At 49.2% G+C, this 23,173-nt stretch overlaps 1 protein-coding gene across 3 annotated transcripts in view; it reads left to right on the top strand.

Moving 5' to 3' along the window:
• The first annotated feature begins 393 nt into the window (after positions 1-393).
• Positions 394-23,173, top strand: part of PAX5 (paired box 5) — a 217,474-nt gene continuing 194,694 nt past the window's right edge. For 2 of the 3 annotated variants that reach the window (XM_081894529.1, XM_081894531.1), the window contains exon 1: positions 394-454. In XM_081894529.1, the coding sequence (XP_081750655.1) occupies positions 409-454 (46 nt within the window). In that variant the 5' untranslated portion in view covers positions 394-408. Of the gene's footprint in view, positions 455-20,116; positions 20,139-23,173 lie in introns of those variants that run through there. The other variant, XM_081894530.1, reaches the window with a different exon arrangement.

Raw genomic sequence — 23,173 nt, forward strand, 5'->3', positions numbered from 1 at the left:
GCGCCTTTTCTGCCTCCGCCTTCCTTCCACAACGTTGTTCTGTAAACAGCTCCAGTAACAGTTTAAGGCTGCAAACAAACTTTGATTCCTGCTACAACAGATGTCAGAGCTTCTTGAGTTTTGGCTGCGTCTGGGGACATCTTGTGATGTTTTTAGAGAACAGGACATGATCTCACATGGCGAGAAGCTCTTTAGTTCCTTAATCATTTCACGGTTCCTTCGGAGGCTTTCTTCCCACCTAAAACGTTTAGTTTCAGCTCACTGATCAGCTGCAAAGGCTCGACGGGGAGCGGAAGAGTTGAATTATTCCAACCTGCAAGCAGCCCCTAAAAAAAAAAAAGGAAAAAAAGTGGAAACTTTTTTTTTTTACCCCTCTCTGTCCATTTCACCAAGTCCTGAAAAATCAGAATGGAATTAGAGAAAAACTACACGACTCCCAGGACTGGCAGATCAGGTAAGGACTGAGATTATTCGTTTGAAATAATGCAAATGAAAACATTTTTTAAAATAAAAAACATCTTAGGGTTTAACATGTGTTTCAAAAGCTATAGACACATATACAGATAGAAAACCCCTGATGTTTGTAGATTTATATAGAAAGGCTGCCCGTTTAAATAATATAACTCAGGAGTAGTCGCAGGGAAGTTCCATTGGGGTTACTCTCGAGTAAATTGTTGACGGACTGCATTTATTTCTCGCAAAGCACGTCCTTCCAAAAATCGGAGCTCTGAGTTTGAAGAAAATGTTATTTCGGGTGTCAATAAGAAGTTACGATTTAACCATACAGTGTGACTGCTATGTGTGTGCCTTTTAGGTGTGTGGACGTACATATTCTGTCTGTCTCTCTTTCTCTCTCGATGTGCGTCGTAGAATTTTCTTCAAAGAGGTTTATGTGCATAAATGTCCTGGAGACAAAGGCAGTAACCGGATCCTAAATATATTTTAAAACTTGGAAGGAATCTCAGCTGCCAGATCGCTACGATTTCTTTCTCGTTTGGGACCGAGATTTCTTTTTCTCTCCCCCCCGCAAGGCTGCTGTGAATACAGCTTGAAACGCCCAAGTTGCAACCTGCATGACCGGAAACGCTAGACCCTTTCCATTAAAAAAGTCAGTGGACTTTAATTGGGGTGGCGCGGATCCGGCTGCTAGAGACTTCAGAGTCGACCCGGATTATCTGAAGAGGTGGTACGGATGCTACTACCAGATCCAGGGTGCCTGCAGGCTGTCGGGCAGGAGAGAGCGAGCGAGAGAGACAGCAAAACGACCTGCCCGCCCGCCTGCCTGCCTTTTTTCTTTCCCTGCTCCCCGGCTACCCAATGGGCTGCTATGACTGCGGCCACTTTCGAGCTCTACGGCCTCTGCATACCAAATCCTTAGCTCTTTGGCCTCTGGCGGCGGTGGCGGTGTGCAAGGGGAGATTTCAGAGCTAGAGAGATATTGGATCAGCAGCTGAAACAGGCCATTTTTCGACAAGCCTTTTTCGACGAGCCTGTCATGCGGCCTTTCCTGGGATCTTCCCAGCTCCTCATGGTCTCCTTTCTCTCCTTCCAGCGGGAAAGCCCCAAAGCTTAACTCTGGGGGCGAGCGCGCGTCTGGAGAGTGCCCTGACAAGCTGTCTATAAATAATGTGATTTCAAGGCGATCGATGAGCCCTTTTATTAGTTAAACCGTCTGAATAATCGTTTCATCGATAAAGCATTTCATTGCTCTTAGCTCCGGGCCGGGCCAGGGTGGGGTGTTAGGGGGTCTGGGAAGGCCCACAAGGAAGGGAGGTGAAGAACTGGATTTTTTAAATATATATATTCTGTGCCACCCCCTCCGCCACCTGCTTCTCCGTTCCTTCGGTCACCAATTCCAAAGGTGACTTGCATGCTGAGCACCAGAAACAGCCCCCCCCTGTCCTCCTCCTCACCCCCGGCACAATTCGCTAGCCCGTCTCCCGGCCATCCGATCTCCTTCCGCATTGGTTGGGTCGGTGGGGCGGCGAGAGAGGAGGGGGCTGTCGGCGCAGCAGCGTCTCCGCGCAGTTCGCCGCGATCGATTACTTAGCAATTATTTTTGCACAGGGATGGAGCTGCGCGCGGGTTGATTCTCTGCGGGTTGCGAGGAGGGCTGGTGGCTACTGCAGGCCAACGGGTCTTCTGAGCCTCAAGGCCTCTGTGTATGTGTGTGTAGGACAACCTGCGATAGAGATATCCCAACCCCACTGGGGAGATTAAAGGCAAAGGGGGGGGGTGCGAAAACCCCACCCCGTCTCTCTCCTTGGAGCTGGTGGAGAAGAGATATTCTCGGTCCTTCTCCTCCCCCTGCGTAATGTCGCCACCCGCGCCTGCTGCGCGCTGGCTGCTGGCTTGGCTTCTGGGGCCGCTTGCCAAGAATCTTTGCCTACCCGCCGTCGTACAAGGCGGGCAGTTGGTCCACCGCTCTCTTTCCCTGTTTGAAATCGCTGCTCGTCACTCAGGCACTCTCTGATTTGGGGGCACAAGCCGCGTCTCATTCCCTTAAAAGTCGTCTCACGGCAAAAAGTCGGCAAAAACAAACTCCCCTAAGGTTGCGATGGCGCTGAGCAAGCGCGCGTAAAAGCGGCCAATGCGCACATTTTGGACACTTCGGGCCCTCTTCGGTTCCAAAGATCAGCCCAGGACAGGTGGATTTTAAGCCGAGTCGTGTCCCCCACTCCCGCCTCCCAATAGAGTGTGCCTAGGAAATTCTTCTCTGCTCTGGGAAGATCAGCTTGTTTGTTTGTATAGGGGGGGTAAAACGCCAGACATAACACGCGGCGTAAAGAGGGCGGGGAGGGTTGGCTGAAACAGAGCAAAGGTCATGGAAAGGTGACCCCCGAGGTGATAATGATTGGGGCACGTCGCAGAACTGTTTAAAAAAAAAGCGGGGAGGGGGGAGAAAACATGGAGACGTATGGTAGTAGGATATTCTGCAAGAGGCGGAGAATACTTTTATAGAGTTTATTATGTTCATGACGCTTAATAGAGTAACATAAGTAGAAAGACCTACCCGGCAGGGTTTGCAAACCGCATGGGGACAATGGGTGGAGAAAGCAAAAGAAGGACTCATTTTGTATAGCCTACTCTTTGCTAAGAAGGAAGGGCTACTTTTCCATACTGAATGAAGTCTATCCCCCACTCTCTACTAGAAGCTTCTAAACGATACATACAATAGTTCCCCTCCCCCCTACAGTCTTCAGGTTATTTACTTCTGAGTCGACGCTTCGAGCTCCGTTTAAGCCATCGGGACTAGCTTGCAACTATCCTCTCAAGAAGGTGGCTCCATTACATTTCAGACGACGGGCTCAATCCACTGGGAGGTTCTGCGCAAAGCCCCACTGAAACTTAGCCCTCCCCTCTCCCAGTAAAATTGAGCTAAATGTAAACACCCTTGGTTTTAAAGACCATGCTTAGGCTCAAATGTTCCTCTTCCGTGTCAATTCCAGACCTAGTACTTGGAAGGAAGACATATTCCTTGATTTAATGGGAGCGTGGCTCCAGGCCAGAGTTGCTGTACCGTGGCTGTGATTCTAAACATGCAAATGGGACCCTAAGCTTGTTTATTCGGAAATAAAAGCTACTGAGTGCAGATGGGTTTACTCCTTAGTAAGTGTGGCGAGGACAGAACCTAAAGGGACTTATGCTGCAAGGAAGCACCTTGGGTGCAGGCCCCTTTACGCGCACGCAGCTTTAACAGAGCCCGTCACATCTACCCATGCTCCAAATAAAATAAGTAGGCCTGATTCTTCGTTCAGAAGGCCTATTTCAGACACAGCCCCCGCCCTAGAAAACCTCCAGCAGGACTGTGAGCTTGGTGGGGGACGGGGAAGTGATGCAAGTCCATGAGCGTGAAAACGTAGGCCAGGCGAAGCTCGATTGAGAGCCGCCCCGGATCGACGGCGTGGGGGCTATGGGGAGTTCACTTGTTCTCTGCACCGAAACTTTCTCTCTCTCTCTCTCTCTCCTTCATTGAGAACAACGCCGTGTTGATGGACAGTCCCGGTGCCTCTCGTGCCACTGAATCCAGACAGTCTGTTAAGGGAGGCGCTTTTCCCCTCTGTGACCCGTGAAATAATCTATAGAATTGTTTACTTTCAGCTCTGATCTCACTGTCAAACACACTCCTGGGTGCAACACACGTGGGACCCACGCTTCCACTCTCGGCTTGGGCCATCCTGGGTGGGTAACATCGTTACTCGCCTCGCTTTGTAGGGTATAGTCCCTTTTCTGGTAAAAGAGAGCGAAGGGGGGGGGGGATCTGGCTATCCTTGAGGGCGATGGCAGGAACCAGCCCCACCATTTAGCTATGGGAGAACAGGAGAGGGTGTGTTACGCGGTATCTGGGGCCTATGGGCAGAAATCAGGGGAGATTTCGCCCGCAAAGGAAATGTGGGCAGTCCAGATTTAAGTGGAAGGGGAAATGTCGACAAGGACCCGTCTTAAATCAATCTGGGAATGAGGGTGATGGAGGGAGATACTCATTTAGTGTGTTTGTTATTACATTACATGAACCAGGGACAGTGTTGATAACGGCAGGCGCTTCTACCACAAAGGGCAAACTGGCAGCCTTGTTATTTTTTTTATAAAAGTAAAAGGATTTGCTGCTGTGACGTACACGGTACATAAGGTGAAGATGGTGATAATGGTGATGAAGATGATAGCTGGTAGCTTGCAAGATACAGAATGGTCGTTGCTGCTGCTGCTGCTGCTATAGCTCTCTGCGTGCCTGGCACTTTAACAGAAGCAAAATATTCCTTGCACCGAGGACTACACATTTTGGTTTTGCTCGGGGTGGCGGGGTAAGGCTGTCACTAACTGCGTAGAACCAGGGGAAAGTGTTCCTGAAGAATAATCAATGGTGATTATTGGAAACGCGGGTGTCTGTGTGGACTGCAGTAATGACACTGATGTGTCCCCCTCCCAGCAGTCAGGAAACGGTGAGCGACAATCTGACAATGCACAAACCACTTGCAGTAAAGGAGCTTGGATTAAAGTGATGACAGCAAGCGCGGATAACCTACAGACCTACATCCCTTGAGTTCAGGTGTAACTGGATTGCGAGTCACGCGGGGAACGTGTGAAAGAAAATTGCCACCCGGGTTCTAAACACATTTACTCGCAAGCAGAGGATTTTAAAATGGAACTCAAAGGCGCGCACAGCATCCTGGTGCTAAATACAAACAGGCCGCGACAGACTACAGGAACGCTCCTCCCCAGCTAAGCTTCTTCTCCAAATATTTTTGCGCGTTAGTCTTGAGTTCTGAGGGCCGAAGTTCTCCAAGCGTAAAGCTGTGGCAACACAAGCATGGCTGAAAATATCCACCCCCCCCCGCTGTTTCACACTCCCTTGACCTACGCAACCACAATGTTATTAAAGGTAAAAGTAATAGCCTACTAATACACTGGCTTCAGTTTAGTTTAGCATGGAATTCAAAATCTCTCTCTTCCTCTCGTCTCTCAAACACACACACACGGAGGGGGGGGGGGGCTTGCAGGTTCCCTTTTCCATTCCAAAACAAACCCCGCGGGCTCCACTGCTCAATTGGCTACAAGGAAATACAACAGCAGATGCGCCAAAAAGTGAAAAGCGCGCCCTGCAATGCAAAAATACGAAGGAAAAGGCGAAATATGAAAACTTTTCTTCCCAGGTTGTTGATTGTCTGAAAATGAGGGTTGATACAGAGTCTCTCCTGTCTTCTTCCGTCCTACCTTCCTCCCTTATTTTGCTCAGGAAATCTTGAGGAGGCACGTGCACCCTGCCTTAATTTCAGAGAGATGATCTGCATATAATCCAATTAGTCTTGCTTTCTGTACAAACACAACGCGCCTGCAACCAGATTCCCCCACCCCTCGGCCCCTTGTTCAACCTGCTTCAGTTAATATAAGAAAAAGAAAGTAAGAAGGTCAAGACTGGCAACAAATTAGGCGCCATTAACACCGAAGGCCATAGTCCATCAGGGAGGTTTTCCCATTGAAATGAATGGGAATAGTGCTCCCGCACTGGCCTCGTTTCTCTCCATGGGGCTCGCTGTCCTCGCTTCGAAACGTTTACATTGTTTATGGGCGCGTTTTGCAAGGGAGAGAAAAGAAGGGAGCGTGTGTGGTGGGACTTCTTCAAAGAGGATTATTTGAAAAATCTCCCAAAGTTGCTTCTTTTCGTTACGAATGGCTGTGACTCACGAGTGGGATCCCAATCCACAAATTAAGGGGAGGTCTGGCATGAAAAGAGAACGGTTTGAGACCTATATTTCCTAATAGATCTCAGTCACCTGTGACTTTCGAATTCTGGAGCCCGGATTCCCTGGGAGATCTCATTTTCTGAATGCCCTCTTTGAACACCAGGACGATCTTAAAGCTAGGCGGTCGCTGGCAAAAAGCATGACTTTTAAAGTGGTGGCTCCAGTCCTCATTAATCCTTTCTCTAGGGTGTTCGCCACTGGTCTTGAGGCTCATGGTCAAGGTTATTATTCTGTTTTAAACGTATTTTCATCGTTAACGCTGCTGCTATGGCTGCTTGCTCTTTTATCTCACTTGATTGCACGACGGTTGGTTTAGTAACTCAATGCATGTTTTTTTTTTGTGTGTGTGTAAAGCCCACACTGTTCAATGGAGCTTTATTCCAGGGTAGTTTACAAAGGTTTGCAAATTTAGCTGTGGTGTTTTATTTTCTCCTGCGTCTAGACAAAATGTCCGTACACTAATAGTAGTAGTAGTAGTAGTAGTAGTAGTAGTAGTGATGATGGTGGTGGTGGTGGTGATGATGATGATGATGACAGTAATAATACTAATACTAATACTAATACTTTCGATGGGGATAAGCTACGAAACCCCCTCCATGCATCTCCTCTGACGTTCCCCCCTTAAATCGGAGGGTTGCGTGAATCTCTCTCCAGCTTTATCCCTCTACGTGTAAAACCGAGCAGGATTCGTGAGGTTGAGAAAGAACTGTGCAGAAGGAGAGAAGTGCTATGCTCTGGATGAGGAGGGGAAAAATAAGCAGTGCAAATTCTGCCTACTAAATCAGTGCCGACCAAACCACATATCCTGGGGCACTTTTTAAAAGTTATTTAATCGGAGCATTCAACACGCGCTTGGAAGGCAGCGGTCTGGGCACACCCTTAACTTGGGTTGGAAGCAGCAAAAGGATTAAATCAATGGGACCTAAGAGATGTGGTGGGTCGTAGTGCACATCTCTCCGGCTGAAATCACTGGGATTTAAAGTTGCTTAATGAATGAATGAAAATCGGTCATTAGAATGAAGACTCCATTGGTTTCAATAGGGCTTGGTTCCAAGTTAATGTGTCCAGGCATGATGGTTGCAGAACGTGATCATTATCATTGCTGCTGTTCAGTTGTTGTTGAAGTGCTTCCCCTCTCTAGCAGCAGTGCTAGAATGACTGAAGAGACAGAGGGTTTATATACTACAACATCTCTCACACACACATCGCCAGAGGACACAGCGAGCGCTCTCTCACGCAGTTAAGCCTAAGCACTTGGGCTGAAGCTGTGAATTCCACTAATTTTAGTACGATTGAGGATCTGGGTTCAATAAATGGGACACTGCCTTTAAATCAGCGGTTGCCTGATCCTCGTAGATACAAAGATGCGCGGAATTAAGAGTCCTCTGAGAACGCAGTGTGTGTGTGTAAAAACTGGCCCTGTATTTTGTTATGGCAGTTCACACTGAGCATTATTTTGCAAACAGAGAAAGGGTAGAGGGGAAGGGAGGCCCTCCCCCCCACTCCGCGATCACGCCCCTAACATCTCTGCTTTCTATTTAGTCGAGTATGTACACGCTATGCGAGCAAAAGTGAAGTCGACAGGCGCTTTAGAAGAACTTCGGCATCCTCACCAAATCCCATCTAGCTGTGACAAGCGCATTGGGGAGCTGAGCGGGGGCAGGGCAGGGCAGGGCGGGGGGAACGAAGCCGTGCCACGCCGCTTTTACAGCCCCACCACTATCATAATCCTAAACATGTTTGCTCACAAGGGGGTCTAGGAAAGTATTCGAGGCTTAAGCACGAGCACACAAGTGTGCTGTTCACACGACACGTGGACGTTCTTTTCTCGAGGACATCCAATGCCCAAGGCGTGGGGGTAACAACCCCACGAACGAAACTGCTCTAGGAATGGAAAGACATTGTATTTCGACATGCTGTGAAAGAGCCCTCTCGGTCTTTTTTTTTTTATCTGCGGTGGCTCATTGACATTCGGGTGTCACCCCTTCATACTGTAGTGATGAATGTGCCATGCGTGTATATATTGCGCTTGATTTAGGGAGACAGCTGCCCCTCCCTTCCCCCCCTTGGCTATGCCCATAGAGCTGCATCTTAGAGCTAAGTCTATCAGGGCTTTGCCCTTGTAAATTTTCCAGTACCTGCTTTGAAAATTAAAGAAGAGAGTGTATTTGACCCCCCATTCCCCCCACTTACACCTACAACCGATTTCTGATCGCCATTTGCATTTCTGATCGCCATCACTGAGGTCCTTTTAAGACATGGAGCACAAGGGTACGCTCTGGCTGAATCTGAAACATCAGGCCAAACCGGTGCCTGGAACCTGGTGTCTTATAATGTTATGAGGATCCTTGGAATATATTACTTCTTTTGCCCCTACAAAGAACCTTTGATTGAGAGTCATTTCCATTAAAGAGGTTTGAACCTGACCAGTTAACATGAATGAACACAGCATAGGAGTAGAGAAGGAAAAGAAATGGAGTTTGGAATTATTTGTATCCAGCTTAGTCATGCTGGCCACATGACCCGGAAAAACTGTCTGCAGACAAATGCAGGCTCCCTCGGCCAACAGAGCGAGATGAGCGCACAACCCCAGAGTAATCCGTGACTGGACCTAACGGTCAGGGGTACCTTTAAACATGATACACATACAGTGCAATCCTACAAGTGTTCACTCAGAAATAAATCTCATTGTGTTCAGATGAAGCTTACTTCTAGAAAATTGTGCATAGCACTGCAGGTCTAGGAAGTTCAGTGGGAATCAATGGGATTTTGTTTCCAAGTAAATGTATTTAGGATTGGAGTGTCACTGTTCCCATTCAAATCAGCGAGTGAGGCAAAAACGGAGGACACATCTCTCCCTTCCTCCCTCTCTCGCAAACACACTCACACACTCTTCTATGACCAAGTCTAAGCAATACCAGGCAAGAACCAAATCCCAGGATCTTGCAGGTAGGAAGCCACCTAGGTGGAGAGAGGACTCCATCCAAAAACTTTGTTGTGAGGAATGTGCAACCAGGGTAAACGAAGGTTTGCCAGACTGGAACTCCCCCTGCTGCTAGTTCCATAAGGCTGCAGCAGTGAGTTGCCCACCATCACAAGGAGGATTGGATGGGCTTCTTTTTAGATCCGAGACATTGTTAGAACTGGCACGAGGGACTTGTTCCCCAAGTGGATATTTTGGGAGGAAAGGCCTAGAGGACTCCAGGTTTACAACCCTGGGAATGTGGAGAGGCAGAGCTGGAAGGCTCTATTCGCAAGCCAACTGAGCAAGAGCTCTTGGGTGGGAGTGAATTGCTAGCCATTGAGGTCAGATGAAGCTGGTTGCTGCAGTGGGAGGCTGGAGTCCAGGGGTGTTGCTGGGATTTGATAGGTGACATTGTAACAAGGATTTTGGTGTTTTGAAATGCACCTCTTTATATTTAAGAGCCCACTGAGGCCAGTGGCCTCTCCAGTCTAATGCCTTGTTCTCACAGTGGCTAGCCAGATGTCTGTGGTAAGCAGGACCTGAGCACAAAGCACTTTCCCAACCCGTTATTCCCAGCAACTGGTAATGAGAGGTGTGTGAGTGTTTCTGTTTCTGTGTGAATGAGGTATATTCCCTCTGACAGTGGAGGTAGAACATACCCATCAGGGCAAGTAGCTATTGATTGATAACCTTTTCCTTCTTGAATTTATCTAACCATCTTTTAAACCCATCCAAGTTGGTGGCATCACATCTTGTGAAAATGAATTCCATAGTTTTAACTATGCACGGCATGAAGAAGTACTTTCTTACTTCACATACATAAACCTAAGTGGCTTTTTTACCTAAGTAAAGCATATACAGTGGTACCTTGGGTTACATACGCTTCAGATTACAGACTCCACTAACCCAGAAATAGTACCTCGGGTTAAGAACTTTGCTTCAGGATGAGAACAGAAATCGCACAGCGGCAGCGGGAGGCCCCACTAGCTAAAGTGGTGCTTCAGGTTAAGAACAGTTTCAGGTTAAGAACGGACCTCCAGAATGAATTAAGTACTTAACTCAAGGTACCACTGTACTGAAAAGAACTCATACAGGTGTTTGAAAACACTGATACCACACAGGTATTGGCTGTGACTTCCTGCTAATTGTACACTCAGTAGAAAACAGATATGTGACTCTGTAATGTGTGAAAACAGGCTGCAGAATCCCTTTAGAAGTGATTAAAAACCACTAACAGTTCCATAGGAGCCAACTTCTAGGGGCTGAGGTCCCTTTGGCCCCCATAATAAAATATTTGAGGGAGCTGCCCCCGCCAAGTTGATAGGCAGTTACATTCAAATGGTGTGCGCACCACATTTTGTGATTGATTGTGCAGGGCAGGGCTTACCTGAGTCCCCCAATATTTTATTCAAATTGGCACCCCCTGAACGATGCAACCCTTTGTGTGCCTATTCCAGAGCAAAATTATCAAATGAATGTGCATAGGATTGCAGCCTAAATTAACTTAACAATGGACTTAAATCCAATGTGTTTTTGATCAGCTGTTTTGTGGGTGGTGGCCTAATGTCGCTGAACTCAACTGATTCAAAACAGAACCTTGAATGTAGTCATTCCCTTTCCTTGCTGAATAAACTGTTATTTTTAATTAATGTCCAAGAACATTCTATTATAACAGCAAAGTGAGGATTCGAAATGCCTAAGGCTGTTATTGGCCTTCCTTATGCAGGACACGGGCTGTTTCTCCTAACGTGGGAGCAAAATTAAACAGTCCACGGTGAGGCTTAGCTTTAGAAATAATCAGACATAAACATACTCTAAAAAGTCACTCTCAGCCTGGACAAAAGTCAGCCCCATGTTTTCTTCAGGAAAAAGAGACAGATTTGAGAATTGATGCACATACAGCTTGCTGAAAATTCCAGCAAGGCGCTGACATGGAGTGGAGGGTAATATGAAATGGTTAGCATTGACTCTGGTGAGAGCATATGGGTGCAGCAAGTTTGTATGGGGAGAGGCGTTCATCAATGACCGGAAGAAAGTGTCCAAGCTTGAATACAAAAGGGAACCATCTTCAAAGGCTGTTGAGCTGGGAAAGGGGGTGGGGGAAGAGGGAAAGAAAAGAAAACCGAGACACTGGTCTCTGTGCCCTGAGAAATCTTTGTGTTGTTTCATTTTCTCTCCCTCTTCCTCACCTAAAGTTCCTTGCAAATGAATACATGTTGAAAATTCACAGCCTGGTTCATATCCCACTCACAACGAAAGCACACTTGAACTTAAGAATACCATTTGACTGTGTTTTGTGGAAAGGGTGATCAGAAGTGATTTTGCAGCGGAAAGAGGCCTAGAGGAACTCACTCTTATAGTGGGTGTCTCCTCTCAAGGTCCTTGACAAATGCGGTTTGGGGTTACTATGGAGCTGAAAGATCACATTCTGAGACGTTTCCTTTCCTTTGTAAAAGTGCCCTTCACCCTCTGTTGTTGTTATTTAAAAACATGCTTCTCTGAGCTTTAGATCTAACTAGGAGTGTCATTTTAGATTTCATTCACACTGTGTGTGTGTGTGAGAGAGAGAGAGAGAGAGAGAGAGAGAGAGAGAGAGAGAGAGAGAGAGAAGGAGCAGATTCAGTGGCAACATTTAAGGAGCACAGGATAGCACCCTGCATTTCAGACGGATAAGCTATGTGCTAACATGAGGTATAAAAGTAACATGCCAATGATCTGAAGAAAATTGTTTCTGGCAGTTAGTTTATCCAAGAGCAGGCCTTTGAGTCGTGCTCCCTCTGATAATCCCGTCAAACGTACTCTGCCCTGCAAGAATCAAACACTGGTTATTTGATATTATATTCAATATTGAATATTGACTATATTAAATACTTCTGTTCAGAATTAAGTCCCAATGGTTGAAATGAAAAAATAATAATATCCAGTACATTTTAAGACAATTTTTTGGTGAATTTTAAAATGCCTCATTATATCAGTATATCAGCCATACTCCTTTTGTTTAAGTCAAAGGATCTGTGACTTTGCCATAGGGTATAGGCCCATTTAATGTAACCACAGTAGAAGCCTAGTGAGTCAGTTTACCTGAAATATAAGCGATTTATAAGGACAGCCAAGTGGCCTTAAATTTGAGGTGGTGTGTGTGTGTGCCTCTCTAAATGACATCCCTGGGCTTACTCTATGAATGAAACATAAGATCAAATAAACAAATAATTAGTCAAAGCTGCATGTGAGAAAAGCCCACCCCTGATAAAACACACAGTTGGAGGGCTATTTAAACAGCGAGGCAATTGTCTTTCTTGTGTTTCAGACCATATGTGATTATTCCTTCAGCCACCAGAAAAGCTCTTTAAAAACATGCAGCTTGGTTTGTAAATGCCTGGGAGTCAGACCTTTCAGATAGGTTCAAAAGCAGATCTTTCCTATGAGTCTTATCCAGCCCACCAAAAGATACCCCATCACACTCCACCAGTACCACAAAAATCAGAAATAGAACTCCCATATACTCCAGGAGAACCTAAGATCTTCCCTCAAAAGGGAGAAAACTCCTATATACTATCTTTACTCAGAGACAACACCTACCCAGACCAGTGGGGTGTGGAGTTTGTCTTAAAATTGTCTTGGGCTTGTGCTTCTTCCGGAGAGAGGGACACTCTGCAAACATAATGCATAAAAGCAAAGACCCAGAGCACCAGCTCCCCCATTTCCTACCCTGCCCATCCAGAACTGTGGTCTTAACCATGGACTGGGCGCTTTGCCTCTCCCGCTGACATCCATCGAAAACAAATAAGCAAGAATTGGTTTAAGGACTACAAAGCCATCTCTGAACTTTACTCACACACAAACTCCACCACTCTTTTAAAAACACACAGACCGTTCCCAGCACAATGGAGGGGGGAAAGGTTATTGGCAGTGGTTAAGGACAGCCGCTGTCCAGTGAATCTGAATGGCCTAAGATTTAAACTGTTCTAGCACCATTTTTGCAGCTAGTATTAATCTGGGCACCACCATAATATTAATGGACCTTGTGGCATTTACTGAGAATTCTGTGGACGGATTCTGGGCTTCAAACTGCAGGTGAGGGGTGGGTGGGTGATGGTTTTGTTGACCTCTGTCCCCACTTAAACAAAAACAGCAACAGCGCCCGAGGACTGGTGAGCTAAACTAAGTATTTATCCATGATATGCTAGTTTTCTATATGCACAGGAGTTGGGGCGGGGCGGGGTTAAACTTGTGGGAAAGTGTTAAAAAATGCAGTCCTCTCACTATCACCATTTTAAGCTGCAGTCCTAAAGAGCAACCTGGGAACTAAGTAGGAACGTCTGAATAGAGGCGCTTAGGATCCTCGCTGTCTTCCAGTCGACCCTCTAAACCTGCATACCTTTTCGAGCAGCTCTTGTCAGTCTGATCATTCTTGGGGATGCTTGAGGACGGATGGATGACCATCGGAAAGAGAGATAGGCGTGTGTGCGTGTGTCCTGATTTCCACTGCCAGCAAGGGGCCAATAAGAAACCACACGTGTGACGCTTCTTAACTCGCAAGAGGAATCTCCTGCACCCCTGAACATTCCCACATGTCCTTCAGATAAGCCAACTTTGGCTTCTGACACCGCCCTCTTTCGTCCCGCTACCCTTCTCCCTCTGGGCTCTAATTCGTCGCCACTTCAGCGTCTCCCCGGGGCGACTCGCCTCTTACGATTTCCGGGAAATTCGCTTCCTGATCAGGACGATTAGGATCGCAGCTTGGTGCGCCCTCGACCTAGCTCAGCTATCGATCTTTGCGCGCACCTTGGGGCGATTAATTCTGGAAGTACTCTGGAAAGAGAGGAGGGGCAGGGCCTACTTTCGAAGGCCTCGCGTTAGGAGTGAAATACCCCACCGCCTCACAAACAACACCCCCAGATCCTTGCCAGGCGGACTCATAGCGGTGGGACGCGCAAGGTTCTCGCGCTCATCCTCGCTAACTGGGGAAATGGGGCTGTTTTTTCCATCCTTGCATTGGATGGGCCGGCCGGCGGAGAAGCAGCAGCAGCAGCATCTTTGCTGGAAATGTTCCTTTCTGCCAAAGCCTCGTGACCTTTGCTGCCGCTTTTCGCTAAGTTTGGAGCTCTCCGCGCTTGAGATCTGCTTGAGAAAAAGGAGCAAAAGCTTTAATAGCTTCTCATGTCGCTGCGCACAAAAAGGTCTGTCCTCAGGCCCACTCGCACACAACGCTGCTCAGTCACAGCAACCCGAGATATCAAGAGCGCCATGTTCAATAGGCCAACCTATAGATGGATGAGCACCTCTGCATGGTGGGGAAACGTGCGCACGATTTGGGGGCCTTGCTGTCCACATTTCACACAGGGTTTTTCAGTGATCCTTTTTGCTTGCGTCTTTGCTAGGTGTGTGCGTTACATTTTTGTGTGTCAAGACATACTGTGAATTGTACCCTTTGGTAACAACTCTTTGTTCAGACAGACACAGAAATGTAGCCTGTGTTTCTTTGCTAAAGGGACCCTTTCGAAATCGCCACACTATTAACTGCAGCTGTAGAAAGAAAGGCATCCTGGGAGGACGGTGTGGGTTTTTATTTTTATTTTTAAAGGAACTCCCAGACATGACTGCAGCTGAGCAAGAGGCATTCAGATCCAGCTCTGTTAGAGTAAATGGGGGTTTTTCTTCTGATTCCAAGGATGAGTCGTATCGACGTAAAACGATACTTACTGGTTTTTTGGCGTGCAATCTGGGAGTGACTGTGCCTGTGGCCGCAAATATTCACCTGTGCTCCTGTAGCAGAAACGAGTGCAACGATGTATTCAACTAAACGCAGCACACTGCTAAGTGTGCATTTACGATGCTTTAATTAGGTGCAAACGCCCATTGATACAAAAACTTATATTACATCTCAGTGATAATGATATGCTATCTTGAGCGTATACGTGTGTATACTATGTGAAAACAGGGGAAATATAAAATGGCAGTTGTACAAGACATAAGCATATTCACATATAGAAGGCCATGAAGGTTGTATAGGCGCAAGCACGTCATATGACACCTTGAGTCATATGACCAATATTGCTCTGTGTGTTTTCCATCACGTGTACCACAATGTTTTAGGTGCAGACACTGTTATGCCTATTACATTACAGTAAATACAGGGCAGCAGAACAAATGCGGGTGTGAATGTGTGTTCACACATATCCAGGCATAAAATCAGGCGCTGTCCCCATTTGCCTGTAGCTTACTGCGAAACACTTGCACTTGGAAGCAAGTCTCATTCATTAATTTCTGTGGAACTTCGGCGGTGCATTCGGATCCTAACGATGTTCATGCAGAAGGAATTCATTTTATTTCTTATTTGGGGTTTCAGTAAGTCTTAACCCCTTAACAATATACCTTAACAGGGCTGTGCGTTGTTCCCCGCTTCAGAGGCGCGCGCCTGTATTTCTATGCACATAGGAATATTTTCAAAATATTACCGACAATGCACGGGGATCCAGTCCTCGCGTTTTTATTTTGTTATTTCCCCCACAAAGTAGAATGACAAAGAGCATAGTTACTTAGTTCTGCCATGCATATGAAACCATATCCGGTAATAACTGTACATTTCATGAATTCTGAATAAAGCAGGCGAAAAGAGACCGTATCGAGTCACTTTAGGGCGGCGAGTCATGTGCTATTTCTAAAGCCAAAGAGACGAGCGAACGAGCGGTTGCTCCCTATATTTAATGATCCTTATCTCGCTTCTCTCATTTTGAAGCCCGCTTTATAAAAAGGAGCACTCTGATTTTATATATTTATCTCTCTGTGTGTAGCTACAGTTTTAAAAACAATCGCAATAGGGTTGTTGTTGTTTGTTTTAAAAAAACCAGACTTAAAATGTTCACACCCCCGTCTTAATGGGGTTTTACTAAAATGCATACCGTGACAAGTGGGACTCACTTGCTACTGGAGAGGGAACAAGTTCAGGACTGGGCGACTAGTGGAGGCCTTTCGTTGCGCGCAGGGCACGAGTGGATCGCGTCCTCCGCCTCAACCGCCCGCGTCAGTGGCTAGGGCAGCCCTGAGGCCTCTGGCGAGACGGGTTTCCCCGGCTGTTGATGGGAGTTCAATGGCAAAATCGATGAGGTCGGACTTGGCAGGTGGTGAGACGGAAGGAGACGCGCTTGGAATTACCGGCGGGCAGCGGCGTCTCCAGGCGAACCCAGGACCCTCCCTCAAAAGGGAGCGAACTTTCCTAACCTCTGATGAAAGGAAACAAGTTCCTTTCCCCGAGCACCAGTGTCGCAGCTCCTCCCCACACACCCCGCTCCATTCTCCGCGCCCGGGGAGGACGTTCTGGAGGCTCCCTCTATGGGGCCCGAAGGAACACAAGGCTGGAGCTGAGAGAGGCTTGCAGATGCTTGGCTGATGCTCTCCATCTCCCAGCTCAAAGAAAGGGGCGACACAAAACGCATTTCATTCTCCAACACACGTGTAAGTGTGCTCTTATTCCAGGGGTACCTACTTGGATAAAAGGGGGGGGGAGGTAAGCCCCGCCCCGCATAATCGATCATATGCACGCACACTATTTGAATGGCAATGCCCATCAACCTGGGAGGGACCCGTCCCTGCCCCCTCAAATATTTTATGGGTGTGTGCGGGGGGCGAAGACCTCTCAGCCCCTAGGAATTGGCTCCTATAGCTCATTCTCTCTCTCTCTCTCTCTCTCTCACACACACACACACACGCGTGTCAAAACGGATAAGTATATATTTAGCTCTCTCGCGCGGGTTCAACTACACGCAGCGCAATCCTGCAAGTCTCACACCTTGCGCACAGGATTGCAGGCATAGACACACGTTCGTACACAGGCAATACTTTCAGTCAGAACACATTCTTATACACAAATGCCAGGGCAGGAGGAAGTACAGGGACATTTCCTAAGGCCTGGTTCACACATGCAGCGCGCATCAGCTTCCTACATGACGACACCTGATGGGTGACGTCTGAACGTAGAGAAGTATCCTGACGCGGGTCAGAAAGTGAAGTCCCGTCTGCGGTGATTAATCTGCGATAGCCAATCTTCACCTCCTGAAAATAATGGCTCGACGTGGCAGCTAGCAAGGGGGAAAACAAACCTTTCAGAGGCTTACAAATGTAAGCAAACATTTTTAGATGCGCTTCTCTCTCTCTCTCTCTCTCTCTCTCTCACACACACACACACACATACACAAAATCACACATTTCCACAACTGAACCAGGAAACGGAAGCTTTCAATGTTGGGGAGCCGGGGCGGAAGGTTTCTTCTCCCGCACAAAAAGGACAAGCCTTGAATAATGGGGACAGGAAGGAAAGGGACAAATGAAATGCACAGGCCCACTGCCTGGCCTTAATGAGCAGGGCCCCCTCCCTTTCTCTTCCACCTCTCCCATATTGTGTTTTGATCAGGCCCGTCGAGACCCTTCGCAACCCCAAGTTCAACTCCCGCCCAGCTCAGAAACACATCAAAGCCCCCATTGACCCCACTCTCGGCTTCCGCGCGTGTGACGGCTCCGGCATTTTGCTAGAGATTTCACTTTTGCTGGAGAACGAAACAAAAGCTCGTGTGTGTGTGTGTTTGCGATCCCGGCCTCGCGACGGCCGAGGGAGCAGCAATCTTATATGCACTGCTTTGGGTTTCACGGGATCCCTTGTATTCTGCGGGATTTACTTCCGAGGGTCGCCTTCCACGGGCTGCAATCCTCAAGGCGTTTACTTGAGCGTAAGCCCTCACTGAGGGCAGGACTTCTGCATATAGTCCGGCTATGAGGGGCGTTGCTGATTGATACACGCACCCCGCCACTATCCCCCCCCCCCGCAGTTGCCTTCATCAGCCCTCTTGCTTCTTACAGACCCACAGTCGCTCGGGGCAAGCAAACACCCCCCCCCAGCCCGCCATCCCCTCCAGTTTGTCAATGAATCCGCCTCCCCCGCGGGGCTCCGCCCGCCGCCCTCGCTGATTGCTCCGCCGCTGGCTAATCAGGCGCCTCCTCCCCCGCCGACCCCGCCCCCGCTTCGCCCCCTCCCCTCGGAGCTCCCGAGCCCCGCAGCCAATGCGCGCAGGGCCGTAACTTTACTTTTCTGATTGGCGCTCGGCGAGCTGAGTGACGGGCCGGCCCGGCGGCAGCGGCCGGCAGCGCTTGCCCTCCCTTTGCCTCCTTCCCTCCCCCCCCCCCCCGCCTCGGGCTCCCAGCAGAGGCTGCAGCCCCCCGCAGCCGCTGTCCACACGAAACTGGGTCCTGAAAGCTGCTTTGGCCGAGAAGCGCGCTTCTCCGCTGAGGGAGAGCGAGCCCGAGAGCCGCAGGACTGCGACGGCTGGCCGGCCGAGGAGCCCGGCGCTCCTGAGGAGAGATTTCCTGAGGCGCCTGGAGCTTGAGCGCCCAGGTGTGTGTGTGAGGGAGAGAGAGAGAGAGAGGGAGCGCGAGTGCGCGCGCGCGGAGTGGGTGGGTGAGGGGACCCTCCCGCGAGAGCTGGCCAGGTGGAGACACACGCGCGCACACACGCGCGCCAGCAGCACCCGGGCGCGCAACTAGAGCCGGCTCCCTTCGCGAGAGAGAGAGAGAGAGGGAAGCTCCCTCCGCAGCCTGAGGCGGGAGAGCGCACGCGCGCGCTTGGCCATGGGAGAGCCGCGACGCCGGGCGCCCGAGGAGCGCGGCAAACTTGAAGCGCGCGCGGAAGTGGGCGCGTGAGGTGGCCAAGCGCGCCGCGAGCAAAACGCCGCCTCCCTCGCTCCCTCCCGCCTTCTCTCTCTCGCTCCCTCTCCTCGTCGCGCGGCGGGGATGCCGCTGGCAGGCTCCCGCCGCCGCCGCCGCCGCCGCTGCTGTCTCCTCACCTCCTCTGGCGCCTCTCCAAGCCCAACTTCCCGCCAACTTCTGGGGCTCTGAGGGCGCCCGGCTCGCGCCTGCCCGGTTGGGGAAACGCGAGGAGAAGAGCGGAGAACGGACTTCTTTCCTCCGCCGCTCGACGCCGCGCGGTTCTCCTCGGGACTTGGGACGCCCGCCGAGCGAGACACCTGTCCGTAGCCCTCGCTCGCGCCCTCTCTGGGAAAGAAGCCGTCGCCTCAGAGCCGTCGCCGGAGCTTGGCTTGCCGGCTGAGGAGACGGAGGAGGAGGACGACGACGACGGAGCGGGACCCGCTCGCCCCCAACGCGCCACCTCGCCTCAGACAAAAGACTGACCCGGGGCACTTCGCGCCTCCTGAGGTAGCCCTTGCCTTCGTCGCGGAGGTGGAAAAGGAAGGAGATGCCCGCTGAAAAGTAGCCCCGGTGGATCTTGGCAGCTGACCCGCGTCTCTCCCTCTACCTTGGACGACCTCGGACTTGAAGAAGAAGCGCTGCCTGTGGGGAGACTCTCCCCCCCCAGCTCCTCTTCATCTTCATTTTCCCCCTTTCCTTCTGAATCACCGGACGGGATCGATGGCTTTTTCCTCCTGGAGGTGGGAGAAATAAGGCTTCCTCCGCCGCCGCCGCCGCCGCGCAAGCCCGAGCCTGGTCGGAGCCCGGAGGCGGCCGAGCCTGGCCAGGGGGACGCGGGGGGCGGGGAGGGGGGAAGGGCGGCTCCGGAGCGCCCGGCGAGCCCCCCGCAAGCCCCTTCCGCTGCCGAGGAATAACTTCCGCGAGGATTGCCGTGCTTCTTGGGCTCCGGGCTCCGAGGGGGATCTTCTGGCCTTGGGGAAGTCGCGCGGTGTGTTTTTGTTTCCGATTTGTAGCCGAACAGCATCGCTGCCAGCCACCCTCGGCTTGACCTTTCCACTCGAAAAAACAAACAAACTAACCCGCCTTGCCCCAGACAGAACAAAACAAAAAAGTGATCCCAGGGAGTTTAGCTTAAGGTGATCTGAAAGCAAAACAAAACAAAAGCCTCGAGCTCCGTGGATCGGCTGCCCAGATGGAAATACACTGTAAGCACGACCCGTTTGCAGCGATGCATAGTAAGTAGAGGCGGCTGGTTCCATTTCTCTCTGTCTCTCGCTGTCCCTCTTTCTCAGGCGTAGAAGGATTGGGCTGATCGCCGTGCCCTCGCCCCGCTCCCCGAGCTTCTTGGTTTAACTGGGAGGTGTGGGAGGGAAGGAGGAACGGGCTGCGGGGCCGGGGATGCCTTGGGGCATTGCGAGGGAGGCACGACGACGGTATTTGACCTGCTCTTGGCAGCCGGGAGCGGACGAGGGCCGAGCAGGAGGGAGCGAGCGGGGCGCTTGCCCGGCTCGCAGCCTCCTCTGTCCGGTCGGTTCCCTTTGTGGTTTCAGAGGAGTTAAAGCAAAGCAAAACAAAAGAGCCACACGGACACCCTCCTCCTCTCTATGCACAAACACACGTCTTGGGCCACAGTATGTAGGGAATGAATGGAAAGCGTCCTCCCTTTTGCTTTAGGACACGATCCAGCCAGAGCGAAACATTTTCGAAGTCCAAGTGATTTCAGTGGGAGGGTTTGAAGCATGTGCTCTAACTCCTCCTTCCAGCGCTGGGGAACTTAAGAACAGGTTCTCTTCGACTGGGTTGTGTTATGTTAAAGCATCGTCACCATAATTATAATCATCACCACTTTTTGATGATGATAATAATAATAATAATAATAATAATAATAATAATAATAATAAAAACACAACTCAGCAGAGAGTAGCCTTGCCTTTGTCTCCAACGCAGATTAAGTGCTGTTAGACCAGGAAACGAAAGCCAGAGCTTGAGCTTAAGAGCAGCTTCTAATATAACAGGCATCCCTATCCTAAATGCATTTACTCGCAGGTAGATAGCATTGATTTCAAAATTGCTTACTTTTGCATAACGAATCTACCCAGCAGGGTGTTCCTATGCATGTCTACTCAGAAATAAGCCTCACTGAGTTCCTTAGGGCTTACTTTCAGGTAAGCGTGCATAGGATTGTATCCTTACAGTGCTTTTTTTAACCTATAGGAACCTTCCACAAGCAGGGTTTTCATTATTATTATTTTTGAACTATGTTTCCCCCCTTTCCTCCATCCACATCTGTTATTGTGTGTCTCCGTCTTTGTGTGTCTTTTTCAAAGTTCAGGGTAGCCCTACTTGACTTCCCCCTTCCCTGTTTATTCTGCAGTTATGCATGGGAGGGAGAAAACGCCTAAGAAGAAAATAGAATTAAAACGACCGTGACCACCAGATTATTTTAACGCCGTTCTAAATAAAAAACTCCTTCCGTATATAAAATACAAACTTGGATTTAAGAGCCACACGCCCCCACCCCAAAATAATAAAAAAAGTTTTGTCTGTAGTATATTGTTGGCAATGTTTTCTTAACACAAGATTTAGAAATAAAAATGACCAGCAGTTTTAAAATGCAGTATAAGGATTCGTTTTCCCTTGAAAATTATTTTTAAAAGGCAAATATGTGACGACTGAATAAGACAGGATGTTTAAAAAGGCCTTAAATATTGGAAGTTGGCTGTTTAAGTTAGCAGGTCGTGTGTAATGTGTTTGCTTGAGATTTGTTGTGCTTGAGAGGGCTAGAGGAGATTTATCCATTAACACAATGTTATGTGAAATGACATCTTCTCTCATGGTGAGTTAAACGCCGGATTAGATCCAGAGATTTCAAGGAAATATAGGGTAGAACTAATCGCATTTCCCTTATGCACAAGGGCCTTTTAGCCAAGACGGATTTTCTTTTCTAGAAAAAAGGGGGGGGGAATCCATGTGATCTATCTATCTATTCATCCATCCATCCGGCGGCGAGATGGATGTGATCTATCTATCTATTCATCCATTCCCTCCCCAATAAAACAATTTCATACTAGATCATTGGATGCGTGCAGAAAGCACAACGCAGGGCAGGCAGGCTGCAGATTCGCTTGGAAAGTATACAAGAGCCGACACCTACAGAGAAAAGTGGTAGAGGAACACAACCTCCAGAGCTGAAATTGTCTGGAAAGGTTAAGGCTACTGATGCGCGCCCGCTCAGCCCTGCATCGGAGGAGAGAGGCTTTAAAATACGAACATCAAAGGGGTCTTCTCTTTTCTCCCCCCCTCTTCCCCCCTCTCTCCTGGAGTTGCCTTTGTGCTAATTTGAAGAGAGAGAGGGAGAGCGCGCGCATATGCGTGGAAGCTACCAGGGGACCAGGGGTTTCCTCCATTAACCTAAATAATGATAAATCGATAACTTCTTCAGGAATTTAAGAAGGAAAACAAACGCGAAAAAGAGAGAGTGGTGGGGGCGGGGGATAGGACCCTCACCCAGCGTCTTATACTTCCCCACCACCCCAGTCCCTTCAGGATCTTGTTATTTTAAAGCTGCGCCGTCAAAAAGAAGCCAGTTGTTGCTCTCCTTCCCCAAAGTAGCGGGTGGGAAATGTGACTGATATCTTTACTGGACATTAACACCAGCGCGCTCCTTTCTGCCAGGAAACGTATTTTGTTCTGCAAGAGGCGGCGAAACTCCGGTTCAAATGCGCAGAAGGGAAAAGAGCCCTCGCAGTTCCCTCCCCTGCCGATCCAGAAGAATCGCCTTCTAAACCAGACACAGCCTTTGGTTATAAAGAAATCCGTAGTACTAGAAGAATCTGTTCCCCAGGAATCTGTTTTAGATTCGCTTCGAACCATGGCAGCACTGGGCGCTAGATTAGCCTTCTCCTCAATGAGGGAACTGCCTGGAAATATAAACACGGAAACGGGTCGAAAGCCGCGCGCAAAAAAGGCACCAAAATCCCCTCCGGACAAATCTGATGGCTGCTAGTGGAGGTCTTTATAACAGCCTCGATGTATGTTTTGGTCCCGGGTGGGTGGGAGGAAACACACGTTTTCTCACGTTAACCATCACCAGGGTCAAAACACACAGGCAGGAGAAAACCTTCGCGCCCCGTGCTACATTGTAGCAGCATCTGGGGGGGGGGACCAGACCTTTGTAGGTGGACAGACAACCAGGGAGGAGTGAGCCTGCCTGCCTGCCTGCCTGCCTGCATACAACCTTGTCGTTTCTCCGACTCCCCCTCTCTGTTCC

Source organism: Podarcis melisellensis (genome assembly GCF_964234715.1).
Source record: "Podarcis melisellensis genome assembly, chromosome: 17".
Taxonomy (NCBI): domain Eukaryota; kingdom Metazoa; phylum Chordata; class Lepidosauria; order Squamata; family Lacertidae; genus Podarcis; species Podarcis melisellensis.